Below are 16,816 nucleotides of genomic sequence, written 5' to 3'. Positions count from 1 at the left end.
GATGGGGGTTGGCTTCAAGAGACAAAATCTGATTCAGATCATCCTGAATAGTTTTGCTTAGTCAAATAGCTGAATACTCCAGAGATGGGCCTCACTTTAGACACAGTTTATCTGGTCCCTAGCCGTCACCATCCCCTCCACCCCTGCTTTCAGTCAGTTCCCCTTAAACCTGGCTCCTTTCTTGGTCGCCTTGGCTCCCAAGAGTTCTGAGAATGTCCTTCTTACCTTTGCACACCCGTCTGAAAGAGCCAGTACCATCACTCCACACCCTCAGCAGGGAAAGCGAAAGACCAAGTATGATGAGCATGAGCAAAGCAGGGAGAGTCTACCCTGCCCGGAGCTCTGGCCAGAGGGCTGGGTGGGTGGGGTCACTGACTCAGCTCATCCATCTGTGACCACAGTGAGGTTAGGGGGCTGAAGGAGAGGGTCTTTCCCAAAACTCTGGACCCAGGCAGAGATTTTGACGATCTCCCCACCACACGCACTGCCCCAATACCTGTCACCCTCAGCATGTCTCAGTTACTCGGAAGCTGAGACAACTCTGCCCATGGGCACTGGAGGGAGAAGAAGTGACTTTGCTTCAGAGGAAACATGTCTGATCTTTTAACTCTTTGCTTGGTACCCTGGGTTGACCTAAGTTGATCTGGACGATGGGTGAAAAGGTTCCCTTGTTTGTGGCACCATTGAGGCTAAGGTTAATCTCTTGCTCCAGCAAACATGGTCGAAACTGACCATTCCCATTCCCAGAGGAGAACCTGCAGCTCTTGAGGAATGAGGCATCTGGACACTTGGGGCTTAGCCCCTCCACATGTGGAGGTGGCCATGTCCACCCCGCGAACCTTCCACAATGGTGCTCAAGACCCTCTCTGCGTCCCCTCTGAGAGCTAGTGTCGTCTTAGCCCTCTCTGTCTGTCCCCTCTGAGAGCTAGTGTCGCCTTAGCCCTCTCTGTCCCCTCTGAGAGCTAGTGTCGCCTTAGCCGTCTCTGTCTGTCCCCTCTGAGAGCTAGTGTCACCCTAGGTCCTCTCTTCGTCCCCTCTGAGAGCTAGCGTTGCCCTTGGTCCTACTCTAGTGAGTGCCTGTCCCTCCTGTTTGTGAGTGAGTCCATCTCCTTGATTGGGAGAGATGTCCTTATGCCACGTGAGGCAAAGGCACACAGCTCAGAGCGTCAATGTCCCCATCTGTGAGAGCCTGCAGAGAACCCCGGGCCAGGACCCTCCCTCAGCTCCCCTCAGCGGGGCCTGTGTATGGCCCACAAGCCTGGACAGTGGGTGGAAGTTTATCACCTCATGGTGTCACGGTCACCGCTCTTCATCAGTCACTTCCTGTACCGCCTTTGACTCACCGTTAGAGAAACTCACGCAGGAAGGTTGTGTCCCTCTATGTGGATTCCACGTTAGGAGATGCGTGACAGAGGTGGCCAAAGCAGAGGTCAGCGAGCTCAGAAATGGCTGCACAGTTGCAAAGGGAGAATTCCAGAGCTACAGTGGGGTCGAAAGCAGACCTACTCCAGCAGGACAGGGCAGAGGAGGCAGAGACCAGCTGGAAGTTGGGGGTGGAGTGAAAGCTGTCGGCAGAGGAAAGGGTGGGAGTGAGAGAAAGAGGGAGAGAGCAGCATGAACTCCTCGGGCTCCATTTCCACTCTTGGTTCTCCTTTTCCCATTCCCAGCTCCCGACAGACCCCAACACCCTCCTGGGCAGTGTGAGGAGGTGGAGGGTAGAGTGTCTAAGGCCGGACAACCTGGCCCACAGGCCCGTCTCACCACAGGCCGACTCAGGCAAGAGCCTCCCTGAGGTTTAATTCATGACATTGGGGCGAGAAGGGCCCCTCTCCCAGGTGCCATCAGTGTTCAGTGTGTGATGGGTGTGTCCACCACAAGCTCCTGTCGAGCCCACGACTTTTTCAGTCACAACACAGTGGCCAACTCAGGCACCTTTCCTCAAGCTGAGGAAGAATGTAACCTGCCCACACGGCAGAGTCTGGCAAACTCCCCATGGCATACCCAATATGCCAAATACCAGTAACAATGAAGGGTCTCATTCTCCTAACTCTGAAAGAGCCTTGAATGTGGCACTTTTTAAAAAAATCTCAGAGCTAGGACGAAGGAGACGTTACTGGGGCCTGCTCAAGGCAATCGACGAATAACAGGATGGTTGTGATTGATTGATTGTGATTGAGGAAGAATGGGACGGTCAGCCCTGAAGCAGCACTGCTTGTGCCAGACTGCCTGCCCCTGGCCCCTTGCTGTGGTCTCCGTCTCCCTGTTCCTTCCTGTCAAGCTGCATCACATGCTGGGAGCACGTGATCCTGAGACCGCCCCTCCCACTGGTGCTCCCCATCAGGGAGACACTGTGTCCTAGAGCCCCTTGGCCCAGCTCCAGGGCCTCCCAACAGCAGAAGAGAGTGGGAATCTCTGTCTCCTTGAGCCTGTGTCTCGGAGGGACAGAGAAACTCACATGGAGACTGTTGAGGACATTCAGTGACAGAAAGTTTTCATTTCAATAAAGACGTAAGTTACGTGTCTAAGGAAAAGCCAAGTATTTGATGGCAAGAAAGAGCAAACTCGAGAGAGGTATGAGCCGGTAGTGATGGGACCTGTGAGGCCTCACAGGATGGCGGCTGGAACAGGCCCTTCCCCCGACCCTGACGAGACCCCAAGTTGCTGCCCACGAACGACTTCTCCAGCTCATGAAAGACCATGATCCCAGAAGCACACAGACCAATCTCGGAACCCAGCGGCGTTTGGTAGAAATCCCTCTAGTCTTAATTACTAAAATATCAGAAATCCAAAATCTCAAGGCCGCTGTTGCAGCCATGCAACATCATATGCTCTTCATTATCAGCAATAGAAAAAAAATTATCTAATGATGCCTTTTCGGCAGGTCTGATTGTTGGGGGGAAAATTTCAAATAATAATGGTGGGTCTTCTGTCTAAAAGTTGAATGTAATCTAAGTAGAGAGAGAGTAAAGTGCCACACAGGCAGAGGGAGGGGTGGGATGGGGGGTATACTGGGGTTCTTGGTGGTGGAAAATGTGCACTGGTGAAGGGATGGGTGTTTGATCATTGTATGACCAAGACTTAAACCCAAAAGCTTTGTAACTGTTCTCATGGTAATTCCATTTAAAATAAATAAATAATAAATAAAAGAGCAAACTCACCAGACACTAACCTAAACTCTACAGTCAGGATGTGTGCTGACCCATTGGAAACATGAACAAATGCACCACTCATCTGACAGTCCTTTCATGAGAAGTATGTACTTAGCAGAAAAAAAAATCAGTCCTTTCCATGAGGGATGAGAGAAAATGTGGTTCCCTCTTCATACAGTCCCTACCGGGAAGCAGTGACGTGGGCTGTATGGTGGCCCTCACTCTACAATCCCCACAGGGATACGATGAACCCAGCCACGGTGCAGCAACTAACTTCAATTATCTACAACTTCAAAACTTAAAGCTCGGTTTGAAAACATCCCACAAATTCGCAGTGCTCTGCAAATAAGTATATGATTAGTCCCTCTCACCTAGCAAATTTAGATGCATTTCCAGCCAATGCAGCTAGTCTCATATTGGGCCCAGTAATACCAAACATTAATTTCATGTTTAATGAGGTAATGTAGTACTTAAAATAAATTAAGGCATTTATAAAAAGGCAAGTTCCTAGAGACAAAGTAAATTCACCTTTATCTGGGTTTGGAAAAGAAGTAAATGGGGGAGATTTTGCTTATAGGATAAAGTGTTTCAGATTTCAGGTCACAGAAATTTTTAGAATAGATAGGATAATTGTACTACATTACAAATTTAATAAATTATGCTCTTAAAAGGTAAAGGCCCTCCCGTTGTTCATCAACTTGCTCGAGCGGGCCCAGTAACGTCTCCATTGGAGACTTTGTTGTTACTGTGTCTGGCATATCGGATACTCTCGGTAGCTTGCCGGGCTCTCCGAGAGGGGCGGAGGAATCGAACTCGGGTCGGCCATGTTGGCCGCTTGTAAGGCGAACGCCCTACCGCTGTGCTATCTAAAAATTATTCATTGAAGATGCCAAGATAATAATGATTCAAAAGTGAAAATGTCAATTCTCAGCATTAAAACACTGCCTTAAAGTGCTACATTTCCTTCTAGAAATTCTGATCTATGTCCTATGGCCAAAAAAAAATAAAAAAAGAAACCAAAGATCGGCTTAACAAAACATTATTCAGATAATGATTTATCAAACACAACTTAATTCTCTCAAAAACAATGAGAGCAAAGCTCGGTGTATAACATAGTGATTTACCTTGAGTGTGTAAAGCCCTGGGTTTTGTCCCTTGCACTACCAAAAAAAAAACAAACAAACAAACAAACAAAAAAACTAGTGAGGAAACTAAGCCAGCCAGCTACAAATAAATATAGAAAGTTCATACAGTTTTTCTAATAAATTTTGGTAAACATATTGGGATAAATTTACCTCATACAAAGAGTAACAAATATAGACTTTCTTTAAGAAAATCTAATAAAAGTCCAGAATCGACATGCAAACCAATATAAAGATTTTCTGAGAAACATAATCAAAGATAAGAAAAATCAAAGATATATGGGTTTCTAAGGAAAAGATCCAGTAATAAAAATAATTTCCTCAAAAGTAATTCTCTGAATTTATGAAAAATTTAATCAAAATGCTAAACACATTTGTAACCTGACCCCACTATTTTGAGGTGAGTCTCCAAATAGAAAAGCTCAAGAAAAATCAGGAAATCACCAAAAAATTTTTTAAATGACTTGAATTCTGCTTCATTACAATTTCTAAAATCACAACCACATGTAATAGTATACTTAAGAAAACAATCAGAATATATTGATATTATATATATAATATACTTAATAAAACAACCAAAATATTTTAATAGGGGTCTAAAAAATAGTTATGTTTCTTCATGAAGTAAAACCCCGTGTCTACAAATGTCTGTGGAAAAAGTCTCTACCTTTAGCATCCTAGCAGATAAACTTCTCTATTTTCTGTTGTAAAAATGAGATCATAGTGAAACTATGACTTGTAACCATCTCCTTCACTCATATTCTTATCATAATCCTTTTTTTCTATTTTAGAACATTTTCCTACTTAGATAAGTTTCATCATTTTATGGTTTTCATTGTATGGATATATAAATATATATATATTATATATATGCTTTTGTTTCTGGAAATTTAGATGACTTCTGTATTCTGACTCATTCACTGAATGTCTGGAGGTAAAATCGCTGAGTCATGAGTAGGAAATGAATGCCGAGTCATGAGTAATATGCTTATTGCTCTAAAAGGTTTATGATGGCCTCTAATATGGGGTCAGGAGACAGTCTCTTTTCCCATTCTGTTTCCGGACTGAATATTAACTTTTCTAATCCATGTAGTTGCTATATCTTTCAAATTTTAAAGTACTGTAGTATTTCAATGTAACTCGATTTCAATGATGTTGAATAGTGTAGAGTAGACATTGTTTATTTGTAATTATTAGTGTGTTAGCGATTTTCATCCTTGGCTGAATTTTAGCAGACTTCGACTTATTTAGTTTGTTATGGTTGTTTATCTAGCAAGGCCATTAAAATGAATACCATCTATCAAAAATAGTGTTTTTAGGATTTGGGGTTTTTGAATTTTGGTGGGCATTTCCTTTTTGTTTTTTTGTTTCAAGGCCACTCCCAGCAGTATTCAAGGCTGACTCTTGGCTCTGCACTCAGGGTCACTCCTGGTGGGGCTCAGGGTACCGTGTGGGGGTCAGTCACTTGTAATGTAAGAGCTCCACCAGCTGTACTCTCAAACTGGCCCCTATATTTCCATTTTTTTAAAGCAGTTGCAGACTTTTCATTCTTCTTGATTCCACAGTAGGGAGTCAGGGCTAACCATAGAAAATATTCATGTAGCAATATTTCATTTTATGCTTGAGAAAATCATACACGTAACTTATAACCATTTAAGATGAATACGTTTTACTACTTTGACTTCGCATTATTTTTTCCTTATTCTTCAGCAATTTTTATATATCTGGAAGCTCTGTCTTGTTGATTATATTTGAAGGAAGTAAGCAGTACAATAGAAATTCAATTTTCTGAATAGAAAGTTTCCAGTACGGATATATAATGTCAGTAGATTTCTCACATTAGCCCTTTTTCAAAACCTTAAATCTTGACTTCAAAGTCCTCACTTATGCCTTGACAATAGCTTTCAAGCCCATCAACACAAGAATAAACATATTTCTTCTCTTTCAAGCTACAGAATCATATTCTCTTTATATCTGTTAACATACTCTTTCAAAGAAAAGAACTTCTTTTCAAAAAAAATCTTTTTATTCAATTCCATTGGGATGGTAAGAACAAAAAAGACCTTCCAACCTAGCAGTATATCTTAATTCCCCAAGAACAAGGTAGAAAAATATAAGAACCAAAGTGAAAATAGGAAATATTAAAATGATCCCCACTGGATGAACTTACGGGGATTTTATAATGCATGTCTTGGCTTTATTCCTCAGCCACAGCAATGGCAATAGAAACAGTCATGGTCCTCTATGAAGACTCCAAGTTCCATTTTACATGCCAGAAAGACAGAGTAATAGTTCATGCATTTTTAGTTGACATTGTAAGTTTATAATATTTATCACATGTATTAATTTAAGTGGGGTTACAAGGAGATTTAAAAAAAAAAAGTTATTTCCCAGTAGTTAATATCATTACCCAGAGAAAGATAATTTATTTTCCCCCTAAACCTAATCAATAATTTTAATTTTATTGAAGTCTATTCATGTATATTACTTATATAAGGATAGACTTTAATATATATTGCATGCTTACTCAGCAATTTCTCTTTTCTGGTATTGGTAGGAGATGAGCAAACTCTGGGCTCTTCTTGATTTTGGAGAGGAAGCCTGCCTCCCATCTGGCTGTGTTCAGGGTTTATTCCTGGCTCTGTTCTCAGGGGTCACTCCTGGCAGACCTTGGGAACCAAACCCAGGTCAGCTGCTGCAAAGTTAGTACCCTACACACTCTGGCATGTTTTACTGATGCGTGGCATGCAGGCCCTGAGAGAGCACTGTGGAAAACCAGCGTTCACTGGGCCCTGTGGCTACCACTAGCCCCATGTAGCCATGAAGTGAACCCTCTTCACTGTCCCTCCTAACATATTCAATGCCTCTTTGTAAGTCCACTGTGCCTTTGTAGAGTCAGCAGAGTCTTCCTTGCAAAAAGGTAAAGGTAAAGGTAAAGGCCCTCCCATTTATCGTCGATTTGCTCGAGCGGGCCCAGTAACGTCTCCATTGGAGACTTTGTTGTTACTGTGTCTGGCATATCGAATACTCTCGGTAACTTGCCGGGCTCTCCGAGAGGGGCGGAGGAATCGAACTCGGGTCGGTCATGTTGGCCGCTTGTAAGGCGAATGCCCTACCGCTTCCTTGCAAAAACAGAATCAAAACACACATACACACACACACACACACACACACAATTAGAACTATATTGCTTAATTACATAATTCTATACACAATATCGCCAATGCTCGTGTGCTCTAGTTCTTATACCTAACACTTCCTCATTAAGGAATCAGTCGTACACTTAGCTGGATGTGGCAATGGATTTTTTTTTGAATTTTATTAAATCACCCTGAGATAGTTACAACTTTCATATTTGGGATACAATCACACAATGATCAAACACCCGTCCCTCCACCAATATTCCCGGTATAACTCCCCTTTCCCACCCTCCCCCTGCCTCCATAGCAGACAATATTCTCCGTACTCTCTCTCTCTATTTTGGGGCATTACGGTTTGCAGTACTGTAGCACTGAGAGGTTATCATTTTTGGTCCTTTATCTGCTTTCAGCACACATCTCCCATCCTGACCGGTTCCTCAAGCCATCATTTTGTTAGTGATCCCTTCTCAATTCCAGCTGCCTTCTCCCCTTTGCTCATGAGGCAGGCTTCCAGCTATAGAACAATCTTCCTGTCCTTAGGTGTCAGCCTCATGTTATGTTGTTTTACTCTCCAAAAATGAGTGCAGTCCTTCAATGTCTGCCGCTCTCTTTCTGACTCATTTCGCATAGCATGATACTCTCCATGCCTATCCATTTATAAGCAAAGTTCATGACTTCATCTCTCCTGACAGCTGCATAGTATTCCATTATGTAGATGTACCCAAGTTTCTTTAACCAGTCATCTGTTCTAGGGCACTTGGGTTGTTTCCAGATTTTGGCTATTGTGAACAGTGCTGCAATAAACACATAGGTACAGATGTCATTTCTACTGTGCTTTTTTGCATCCTTGGGATATATTCCCAGAAGTGGTATTGTGGGGGTCTTCTTAAAGCAGCTTGGAGGAAGGAGCATTGCATGGAGAGAAAGGGCGGAAACCCGGACCCTAAACAGCTTTGAGAGTGATAAAGCAAATGAACCAACATGCTCTTTTAGCTTGAGGAAAGTACTACCTGCTCTGTCACTGTCACTGTTCTCCCGTTGTTCATCAATTTTCTCGAGCGGGCCCAGTAACGTCTCCATTGGAGATTTTTGTTGTTACTGTGTTTGGCATATCGAATACCTCACGGGTAGCTTGCCAGGCTTTGCCGTGTGGGCGAGATACTCTCGGTAGCTTGCCAGGCTCTCCGAGAGGGGCGGAGGAATCGAACTCGGGTCGGCCATGTTGGCTGCGTGCAAGGCAAACGCCCTACCCGCTGTTCCCTACCCATCACTCCTGCCTACCACCCGCTCACTTTCCTTTTATGTACATTCATTCATATGAAACACTAGTACGTGTTCCGTGGGCTGGGAATGTCGCGCAATGGTGAAACCCTTCTCTTGGTTGTGTGAGGCCCCAGGATCTAGTCCGGGAACTGCAAAATAAATACATAAATGCAAATGTAAAGCTTGGGGGATACCGCTCAGCAGCACAGAACACAGGACCAGCCACAAACAGTGTGTGTTTCCGCATGCCCATTGCGTGATGCCAGTTGCTGTGTGATGGTTACCCTGGACAAGGTATGTGAGGGACTCAACTCAGCTGAAGAATGTTGGGGTCTGGCTGTGTTTTTCCAGAATCTGGAGTAGTTAGGATCATGTGGCTGTGCTCCTGAGCTTGGTAGTGGTCGCACAGCACTGGCCAGACCTTTGCCACCAGTTCCTCTGGATAGGATAGCCATCCCGAGGTGTGGATTCTCTTCTAAACTCTGCGTACCTTTTCCTGCCAACACCTTTGCTTCTTGTATGCTCCTTTCAAGAAATGTCTAGTGGGTCTGGTGCTAGAGTCCTGCAGGTCAGGTGCTCTCATTGCACTCCAACCCAGGTTTGACCCTTGGCATCCCCGATGTACAGTTCCCTGAGCCCACCAGGAATGACCCCCGAGCTTAGAGCCAGGAGTAAATCCTGAGCACCACTCCAACCCCCAGAATAAAACTAAAGAAAACAAAAACACATCGCATTCCCTCCTTCCATATTCCACAGATAAGTGAGCTCTTCCTTTTTCTGGCTTATTTCATTTAACATGATATCTTCCCGTTCCAACCAGGTTTCAGTGAATTCATGATTTTATTGTTCCTTACCATCTTCCTGTTCTTAGCGTTTTATAGAAACTATCTCTCTGAATAATGCATACAGTTGTCTTAGGAGTGAATTCCTTTTATCATCCCATTTTCCAGATTATAAAACTTGGCTTTTATTTTATTTTTAAAAAATTTCTTTTTGTTTATTGAGTCACCATGAGATAAGAGCATCACAAATGATTTGTAACTGCAGTCATACAGTATTCCAACAATCCCACCACCACTGTAATTTCCCAGCACCAGGGTCCCCAGTTTCCCTCCCATCCCATTCGAACCACCCTCCACCCCAGCCTGCCTCTATGGCAGGACCTCTTCTCTCTCTCTCTCTCTCTCTCTCTCTCTCTCTCTCTTTCTCTCTCTCTCTCTCATTTTAGGCATTATGTTTGCAAAACAGTTGCTGAAAGGTTGTAATATCTATCCCTTTACCTGCTCTCAACACTCAGCTCTTGTCCAGAGTAATCATTTCCAACTAGTAGGGCTGCACCGATAGCACAGCAGTGGGGCCTTTGCCTTGCATGCAGCCAGCTCAGCCGAGCCGGGTTCGATTCCTCCGCCCCTCTCAGAGAGCCCGGCCAGCTACTGAGAGTATCTCACCCGCATGGCAAAGCCTGGCAAGCTTCCCGTGATGTATTTGATATGCCAAACACAGTAATAACAAGTCTCACAATGAAGACGTTACTGGGCCCGCTCGAACAAATTGATGAACAACAGGGGGACAGTGCTACACAGCATATAAAATACCTGCACATCCATATTTTTTCTTCCCATCACTCTAAATGATTCCAAGAAAAACATACACAATGATAAAAACATTTCCCATTTAAAAAATAAATGGGCTGGAAGCGATAGTACAGTGGGTAGGGCATTTGCCTTGCACGCGTCCGACCCGGATTTGATCCCTGGCATCCCATATGGTCTCCCCAGCACTGCCAGGAGTAACTCCTGAGTGCAGAGCCAGGAATAACCCCTGAGCATCTCTGGGTGTCACCCAAAAATAGCAAAAAAAAAAACCAGAAAACAAGCCATCCCAGACATTTCAGAGTCAAGACTCATTCTTTGCTCTCTGGAGCCTGGGTTCCATGTCGCTATGAACTTTATCCTTATGAACTGGGGAAGGCCTGGTAAGAAAGGAGAATTTTTTAGTCCATGAAGAAGAGTGTCTTACAGAACATTTACTCTCCTGGAATACTTTCTATCTAAGGAACTTTAATCCTTCCCTTGGCCAAATACCTCCTCTGACGGCAGTATAAATGCTGTAACCAGGAATATTGCCCAATAGTTGGAAGCCTGTCTCATGAGCTGGGGGAGAAAGCAGCTGGAATAGAGAAGAGATCACTAAGACAATGATGGTTGGAGGGTTCGTTTGGGATGGAAGAAGTGTGCTGAAAGTAGATAAAGGACAAAACATGATGACCTCTCAGTATCTATACAGCAAACCATAATGTCCAAAAGTAGAGAGAGAGTATGGGGGATACTGTCTGCCATGGAGGCAGGGGGAGGGTTGGAAAGGGGGGAGTGTATACTGGGAACATTGGTGGTAGAAAATATTCGCTGGTAGAGGGATGGGTGTTTGTCATTGTACGACTGAAACTCAAACATGAAAGCTTGTAACTATCTCACGGTGATTCAATAAAAAAAAAACAAACTCAAACCTTCTTCTGTATACATATCACATATATGTCTTGTGCACGTTAACTCCAATTTTGAAAAAAATGGACTGGCACATGCTACATTCTCAATAAACATTTGATAGCTGAGGACTAAGCCCGTCAGCTACTAGGGGCAAGTGTTCAGTTTAGCTCCTGGTCTGCTGAGGTGAACGTAGCTCAGTTGACTGCTAGAGTAGGAAGATGTCTGGTCACTCCCCAAACCTAGCCACGCTGAGCTTCCCCAGTAGACCTGGCAAAAGAGTGTCCCCTGCCCATGATTCTCTGAGCAATGCGAGTGAGAGCCCACTTCTTTTATATCAGACTGAGCTGGGTCAGTGGGTGGGGTGCTGTTACCCCACGCTTTCTGCAATCGTCTTTTACTTTGGATAACACCGGAGAACCCATGGCGGTCTGTGAGACACACAACGCCCCCACGCCAATCTCTCCCCTCTCTCTCTCCTACCCTTTCTCCCCTCCCCAAAGTTCTGTTCCAGGACACCTCATTACTTGAGCTTACAGACGAAATTCTAGTATTCTATTTTTAGTTGTTTTTCAAATATATGGCAAAGCCCACAACGTGTCGAAATGCCGTAATAATGAGCCGTCTTGCAGTCGAACTCTATGGATATATTTAGGCTGGTTCTCTGTTTGTCTCTTTGTGTTTACTTTCAAAGAAGCCAGGAAGATGGGGTGTACCTGTAGTTAGCAGGAGGGGACCCAAAGGAGCTGTCAGACCCTACGCGCCTTTCGTTGCTAGAGGGAAGGCAGCTGAACACATTTCACTTAGAAATAAAAACGTCCTCCTGATTCCGGAGGAAATGTCTGGGATGTCTTGTTTTCCCGGATTTTTAACGGGAAATTATTTGGTTCCAGTGGGCACCTGGGGCATTTGTGGCTGATTCTGGGAGGGGCGAGAGGGAGACACAGACCGTGTGATCGGGTAGGTAGACCTGCAGCTTTGCTGTGGGCACACAGGAGGGCAGAGAGCGGGGCCCGGTGCCTCGGGGGCTGCAGGGTGGGGATGGAGGCCCAGGAGAAGGTGGGCAGATGGGCGGGAATGGGGAAGACACAAGCCGGGACAGACAGAACAGCTGGCTGGAAACTCGGTGAGGGTGAGGAAGCAGATGCAGGATCATACCCTGAGGCTGGGGGCAGGTGGTGGTGCTGTGAAATAACGGAGCGGAGAGAAAGAGAGCATGGGGGAACTCGGGTGGGGCACGTCCTGGGTGCGAGGTGCTGCCCTCCAGGCTCTTACAGGAGCTGGAGGCCGAGAGCACTGCCCCTCTGGGGACTTGCCCCTCCGCACCCCTGAGGTTACCACAGGTGGGACCCAGCCCCTCTCCTGGGGGGAGCAGGTCAGCGAGAGCCTGGACAGGCCTTGTGGGGAGGTCACTGGAGTCAGCCCACTGGAGTCTGCCCTTCTCTTCCTCCTCTTCCTCCTCCTCCTCCTCCTGCAATCTTGGGCTCTTCTCCTTGAGGATGGAGCCTTTCCTCAGGTGAAGGTGCGAACAGGCCCCGTAGCGGCCGAGTGCACCCAGAGCGCGGGCAGGGCCAGGCCAACAAGTCTCTGGCCTCGCCCTCGCCCATGGCACCTGCCCTGCCCTACCTGCTGAAGCAGGGCCCCTGGTCACTGAGTCCTGCAGAAGGGCCGCTGGCCCCAGATAAGTGTTTGTTAATGGCGTTCTTGGGTCTCTGAGTCATCTGCTGTGGTTCCTTGAGAACTTCAGAAACTCGGCTTTTCTTCCCTTTAAGAAAACTTTACATAACTTTTGTGGCACTTCCCCCAAAGTGCATCACTAGCCTCTTTCTCACACACACACACACACACACACACACACACTCATACACACACAGAGACACACACATTTGCACACACACACAGACACACACTCACACAGAGACAGACACTGTCACAGACACACAGAGACACAGACACATACACACGGAGACATACACTCAGACACATGCAGAGACACATTCACATACAGACTGACAGACACAGAGAGACTCACACACAGGCACACATACAGAGACACACAGGCAGACACAGACACACCCACCCACCCACACACGCACACACACACACACACACACACACACACACACACACTCCCAGGACCCCCTCCCCAGTACCTGGAAGTGGGCATGACTGGAGGACTAGCAGGTGGGTTCACTGGGCGGGGCCATGGCCAAGGAGCCCACCAGCCATCGGCTTTCCTGGCCCGTCCACCCTCCACTCTGGACCCGAGCTTGGCTTTCCTCTTCTGTCCACCACCCCCCAGCCCCCTGGGGAGGAGCCTGAGCACACTGGGAAAACTGAGCAAACACAGACACGTTGAGCGGAGCATTGAGCTGGGAGGACAGACCCCGCAGGCGGGGTCGCCCTGCCCACCCCACGTGGCACCATGAGTGCCGCCAGCCCAGGACGCACTTGCCGGGCGGGATGCAGCCGTCACTCACGCATCTCCCCTCTGCTGTCTAGATGCGCTGAACCTCCGGAACCGGCAGGTGATCTGCGTCACCCTCAAGGTCCTCCAGCATCTGGTGGTGTCCGCGGAGATGGTGGGTGAAGCCTTGGTGCCCTATTACCGTCAAATCCTCCCCATCCTGAACATCTTTAAGAATATGAACGGTGAGTGGCCCCTGAGGCAAAGCACCTGTACGCCCAGGGGAACGGACGGTCTGGGTAAGGAGCAGCCCACGGAGCTTGTGGTTCATGGTAAACCAAGATCCCTTCAGGGCTCTAAAGAGCAGCGTCCTGCCGCCCCTCGTGTGACCCCCAGGAAAGAGGGAAATCAGCTGCTCCGTCTCCCACACCTGCTCACTCACCCAGCACAGAGCTCAGAAGCATTCTAGAACCTTCTATACTTAAATTATAAGGTTTTTTAAAAAAATTTTAATACATTACTAAGGCTGGAGTGATAGCACAGCAGGTAGGGTGTTTGCTTTGCACGTGGCCGACCCAGGTTCAATTCCCACCATCCCATATGATCCCTTGAGCACCACCAGGGACAATTCCTGAGTGCAGAGCCAGGAGTGACCCCTGTGCATCGCCGGGTGTAACACAAGAAGGAAAAAAAAGAATTTAATACATTACTAGGATTTGGGTTTCTCTTCCTTTTGGTAAGAATTCTACCTTTAGATGCCTTTCGGTAAAATGGAAGTTTATCTAAATTAATTGGTTTAAAGTTATTTTAGAGCAATGTCAAAATCTAGACTAGGTGGTTTGAAAAGGCTTAAAACACGCTCTCCAATTGGAAGAGAGTGACGTGGTTTTTGTGGTGGCTGAGTTGATGACAGTGAGCTCCTATTTGCAATATACATGTACTGATGCATTGATCCCAAATAATGTCTTCAATAGTGTCTTCTCTGGGCAGCAAAAGTGCCAAGGGGCTCAGGTAACGTGCTTCCCCCAACAAAGGCACTTGCAAGTTTGGGGAGCCTCGGGGAGACGGTGGGTGTGGGTCTTTGCATTGAGAGGTTGTGGGCCATTTCATTTTCCTCTCTAGTGCCTTGGATCTCCTGGGTCTCGTCTCTGTTCCTTGGGCAGCACCTTCCTGCCCATATGCTCAGGAAAGTGGGCGTGGCATTCCACCCGCTCCAGCAGCTCGTGGGACGAGGTAACAGCTGCTCCCACAGGGGTCCAACCCTCCAACTACAATCACCATTTGCCGCACAACTCTGAGGGCCCTGTAGAGGCCGGTGTGGGCAGAAAGGTGCCCCAGGAGGGGGTCGCTACCTTCAACAGTAGAGCCCTGCGCTGGCTTAGAGTGAACCCAGACAGCTCCCCTGGTGGCACAGTGGATCCGGATGCCCCCGGGGAGTGAGCTGATGTCCTGCCCCAGATAGCTAAGAGCTGTTGGTTTCCATTCCGAAGGTCAGGAGGGCTGGGTGTGTGGACTCGCAGCTGAGACGTCTCCTCTTTCAGGGAGGCAAAAGCAGACGTTAGTCCCTGAATTCCTCAGCGCCTAAGGGGAAAATCGAGTGACGTGAGCTTCAGTTGCAGCATTTCTAGCTCAAGCATAAACGCTCCTGATTCCTCATCTCTATTCTCTCCGCGTGGAATATCCATGAATTTATGGCGGGGTCCCAGGTGTGCACAGTCTTGGTTAGGGGTCAGAGGGAACCTGACGTCTTTCACACGATGCTTTTAATTTTAGTTGTGTTCATGAATGTTCACTTGCTTAACAGAAACCACCATTGACTTTCAGAACATAGTTCCACTTTGATTCGATGTTGGGGGGTGGGGTTGTTGGGATGGGAGGGAGCAGGGGTACTTGGAGCTTCTGCCATAGCCTGATGGGTCCCAGCGATAGCAAACGATTCTGGAACACTTCTAAATGCACGGACTCAGAATTCTCCATTCAGCGTTGTTTTTTTTTTTTTCTTGATATCTTCTGACATTTGAGGAGGAAAAATATTAGCTTCAATTTCATTTTCTACTTATCTTAAAAAGCTGTCAGCGAGCCGCTCAGAATGCAGTTTGCATAGCACGGTGTTGGGAACACGTGATCCTGAAAACTTCAAACTGGTCTTCAGAGAGGCTGTTGGCTGTAGCTCACAGGCAACCGGGAGGAGCTTGCCGCCTGGTTTCCAACGGTGATCTAGAACTTTCACTACAGAAACGGCAACTTGACTAGCAGTTTGGAAAACCCTGCTTGGGAGTAGAGACAGTTCACAGAACCACCTGTAAGCTGTCTTGACTTACAGGCACTTATTTCCGAGTAGAATGAGGTCGGAAGTGTGCGCTGGGCGTGGGGGAACCACCTTCACTCTCCGTGTACTTGAGCTTCCCGCCACCGTCTCTGTGTTCCTTGTCCCCTGCTGTCCCTGTGAGCCACCGTCACACTGCACCCAAGCAGCTTTCAAGGCTAGTGCTTAGCTACTCGCGACAGAAGGGAGGAGACACCTGCACTGGCCAGTCTCCTCCCCGCATCCCTCAAGAGCCCAGCTGGGCCTCTCGTCCACTCTGGTCTCAGTGTGTTTTTCAGATTCTGTCCTGCTTTAACATCAAATGGAGTTTCTCAGCCCCAGGTGGTGGGATAGAGGATGAGAGCCCCCGGGACAGGAGTCAGAGCCAGTGGCGGGGAGGAGGGGAGCAGGGGACCCCGAGCATGCCCCTCATAAAGAGACGTCGCCAACCCCCAAGAACGCATCTGCTTGGGAGCGAGAGAGAGGGGCTTTGAGCGTGTATTTCGGAGCTGCCGTTTTCCCTGTGTGTGTTTAGATCCGATTAAGCTGTGGCTAAACAACAGATGGGAAGGGCCGCACTGTGGTGACCTTCATTAAAGAGTCCGTATAGGTGTGGGTTTCTAATGATGCCCGCCTGACCAACCAATGACAGCTGAGCTGAAGGGCCTCAACTCCTCAATGACAAACCCAAACCTCCGGGAAGCGTGGTGTGTCGTGGCAGTGCCGTGGCCCTGGGCCCAGAGCCACGGGGAACGGGTAAGGCATGGTGCTTCTCTGCACCTGGCCTCCTCATCACTCTAAAATATGTTCACAGCGCCGTATGTGGGGGGCTGGCCTGCCAACCAAATTGTGCTCCTGTAACTCCCTCCTCCAGCAGCGGCCCTGAGTGGGTAGAAACCAAGAGCGCATTGACTCTCACACAACTCT

At 47.1% G+C, this 16,816-nt stretch overlaps 1 protein-coding gene across 2 annotated transcripts in view; it reads left to right on the top strand.

Moving 5' to 3' along the window:
• The window catches only part of PACRG (parkin coregulated), a 418,491-nt gene that overhangs the window by 275,733 nt on the left and 125,942 nt on the right, over positions 1-16,816 (top strand). Inside the window, exon 4 of one of the 2 annotated variants that reach the window (XM_056126202.1) lies at positions 13,680-13,829. The exons of the other annotated variant lie outside the window; for it this stretch is intronic. Coding sequence (XP_055982177.1) covers positions 13,680-13,829 — 150 coding nt within the window. The remainder of the gene's footprint in view (positions 1-13,679; positions 13,830-16,816) is intronic. 2 annotated transcript variants of the gene reach the window in all.

This window comes from Sorex fumeus, unplaced genomic scaffold, assembly GCF_029834395.1.
Source record: "Sorex fumeus unplaced genomic scaffold, SorFum_2.1 ptg000061l, whole genome shotgun sequence".
Lineage (NCBI taxonomy): Eukaryota > Metazoa > Chordata > Mammalia > Eulipotyphla > Soricidae > Sorex > Sorex fumeus.
Note: the sequence above shows the minus strand (reverse complement) of the source record. Positions and strands in the feature narration are given on the sequence as shown.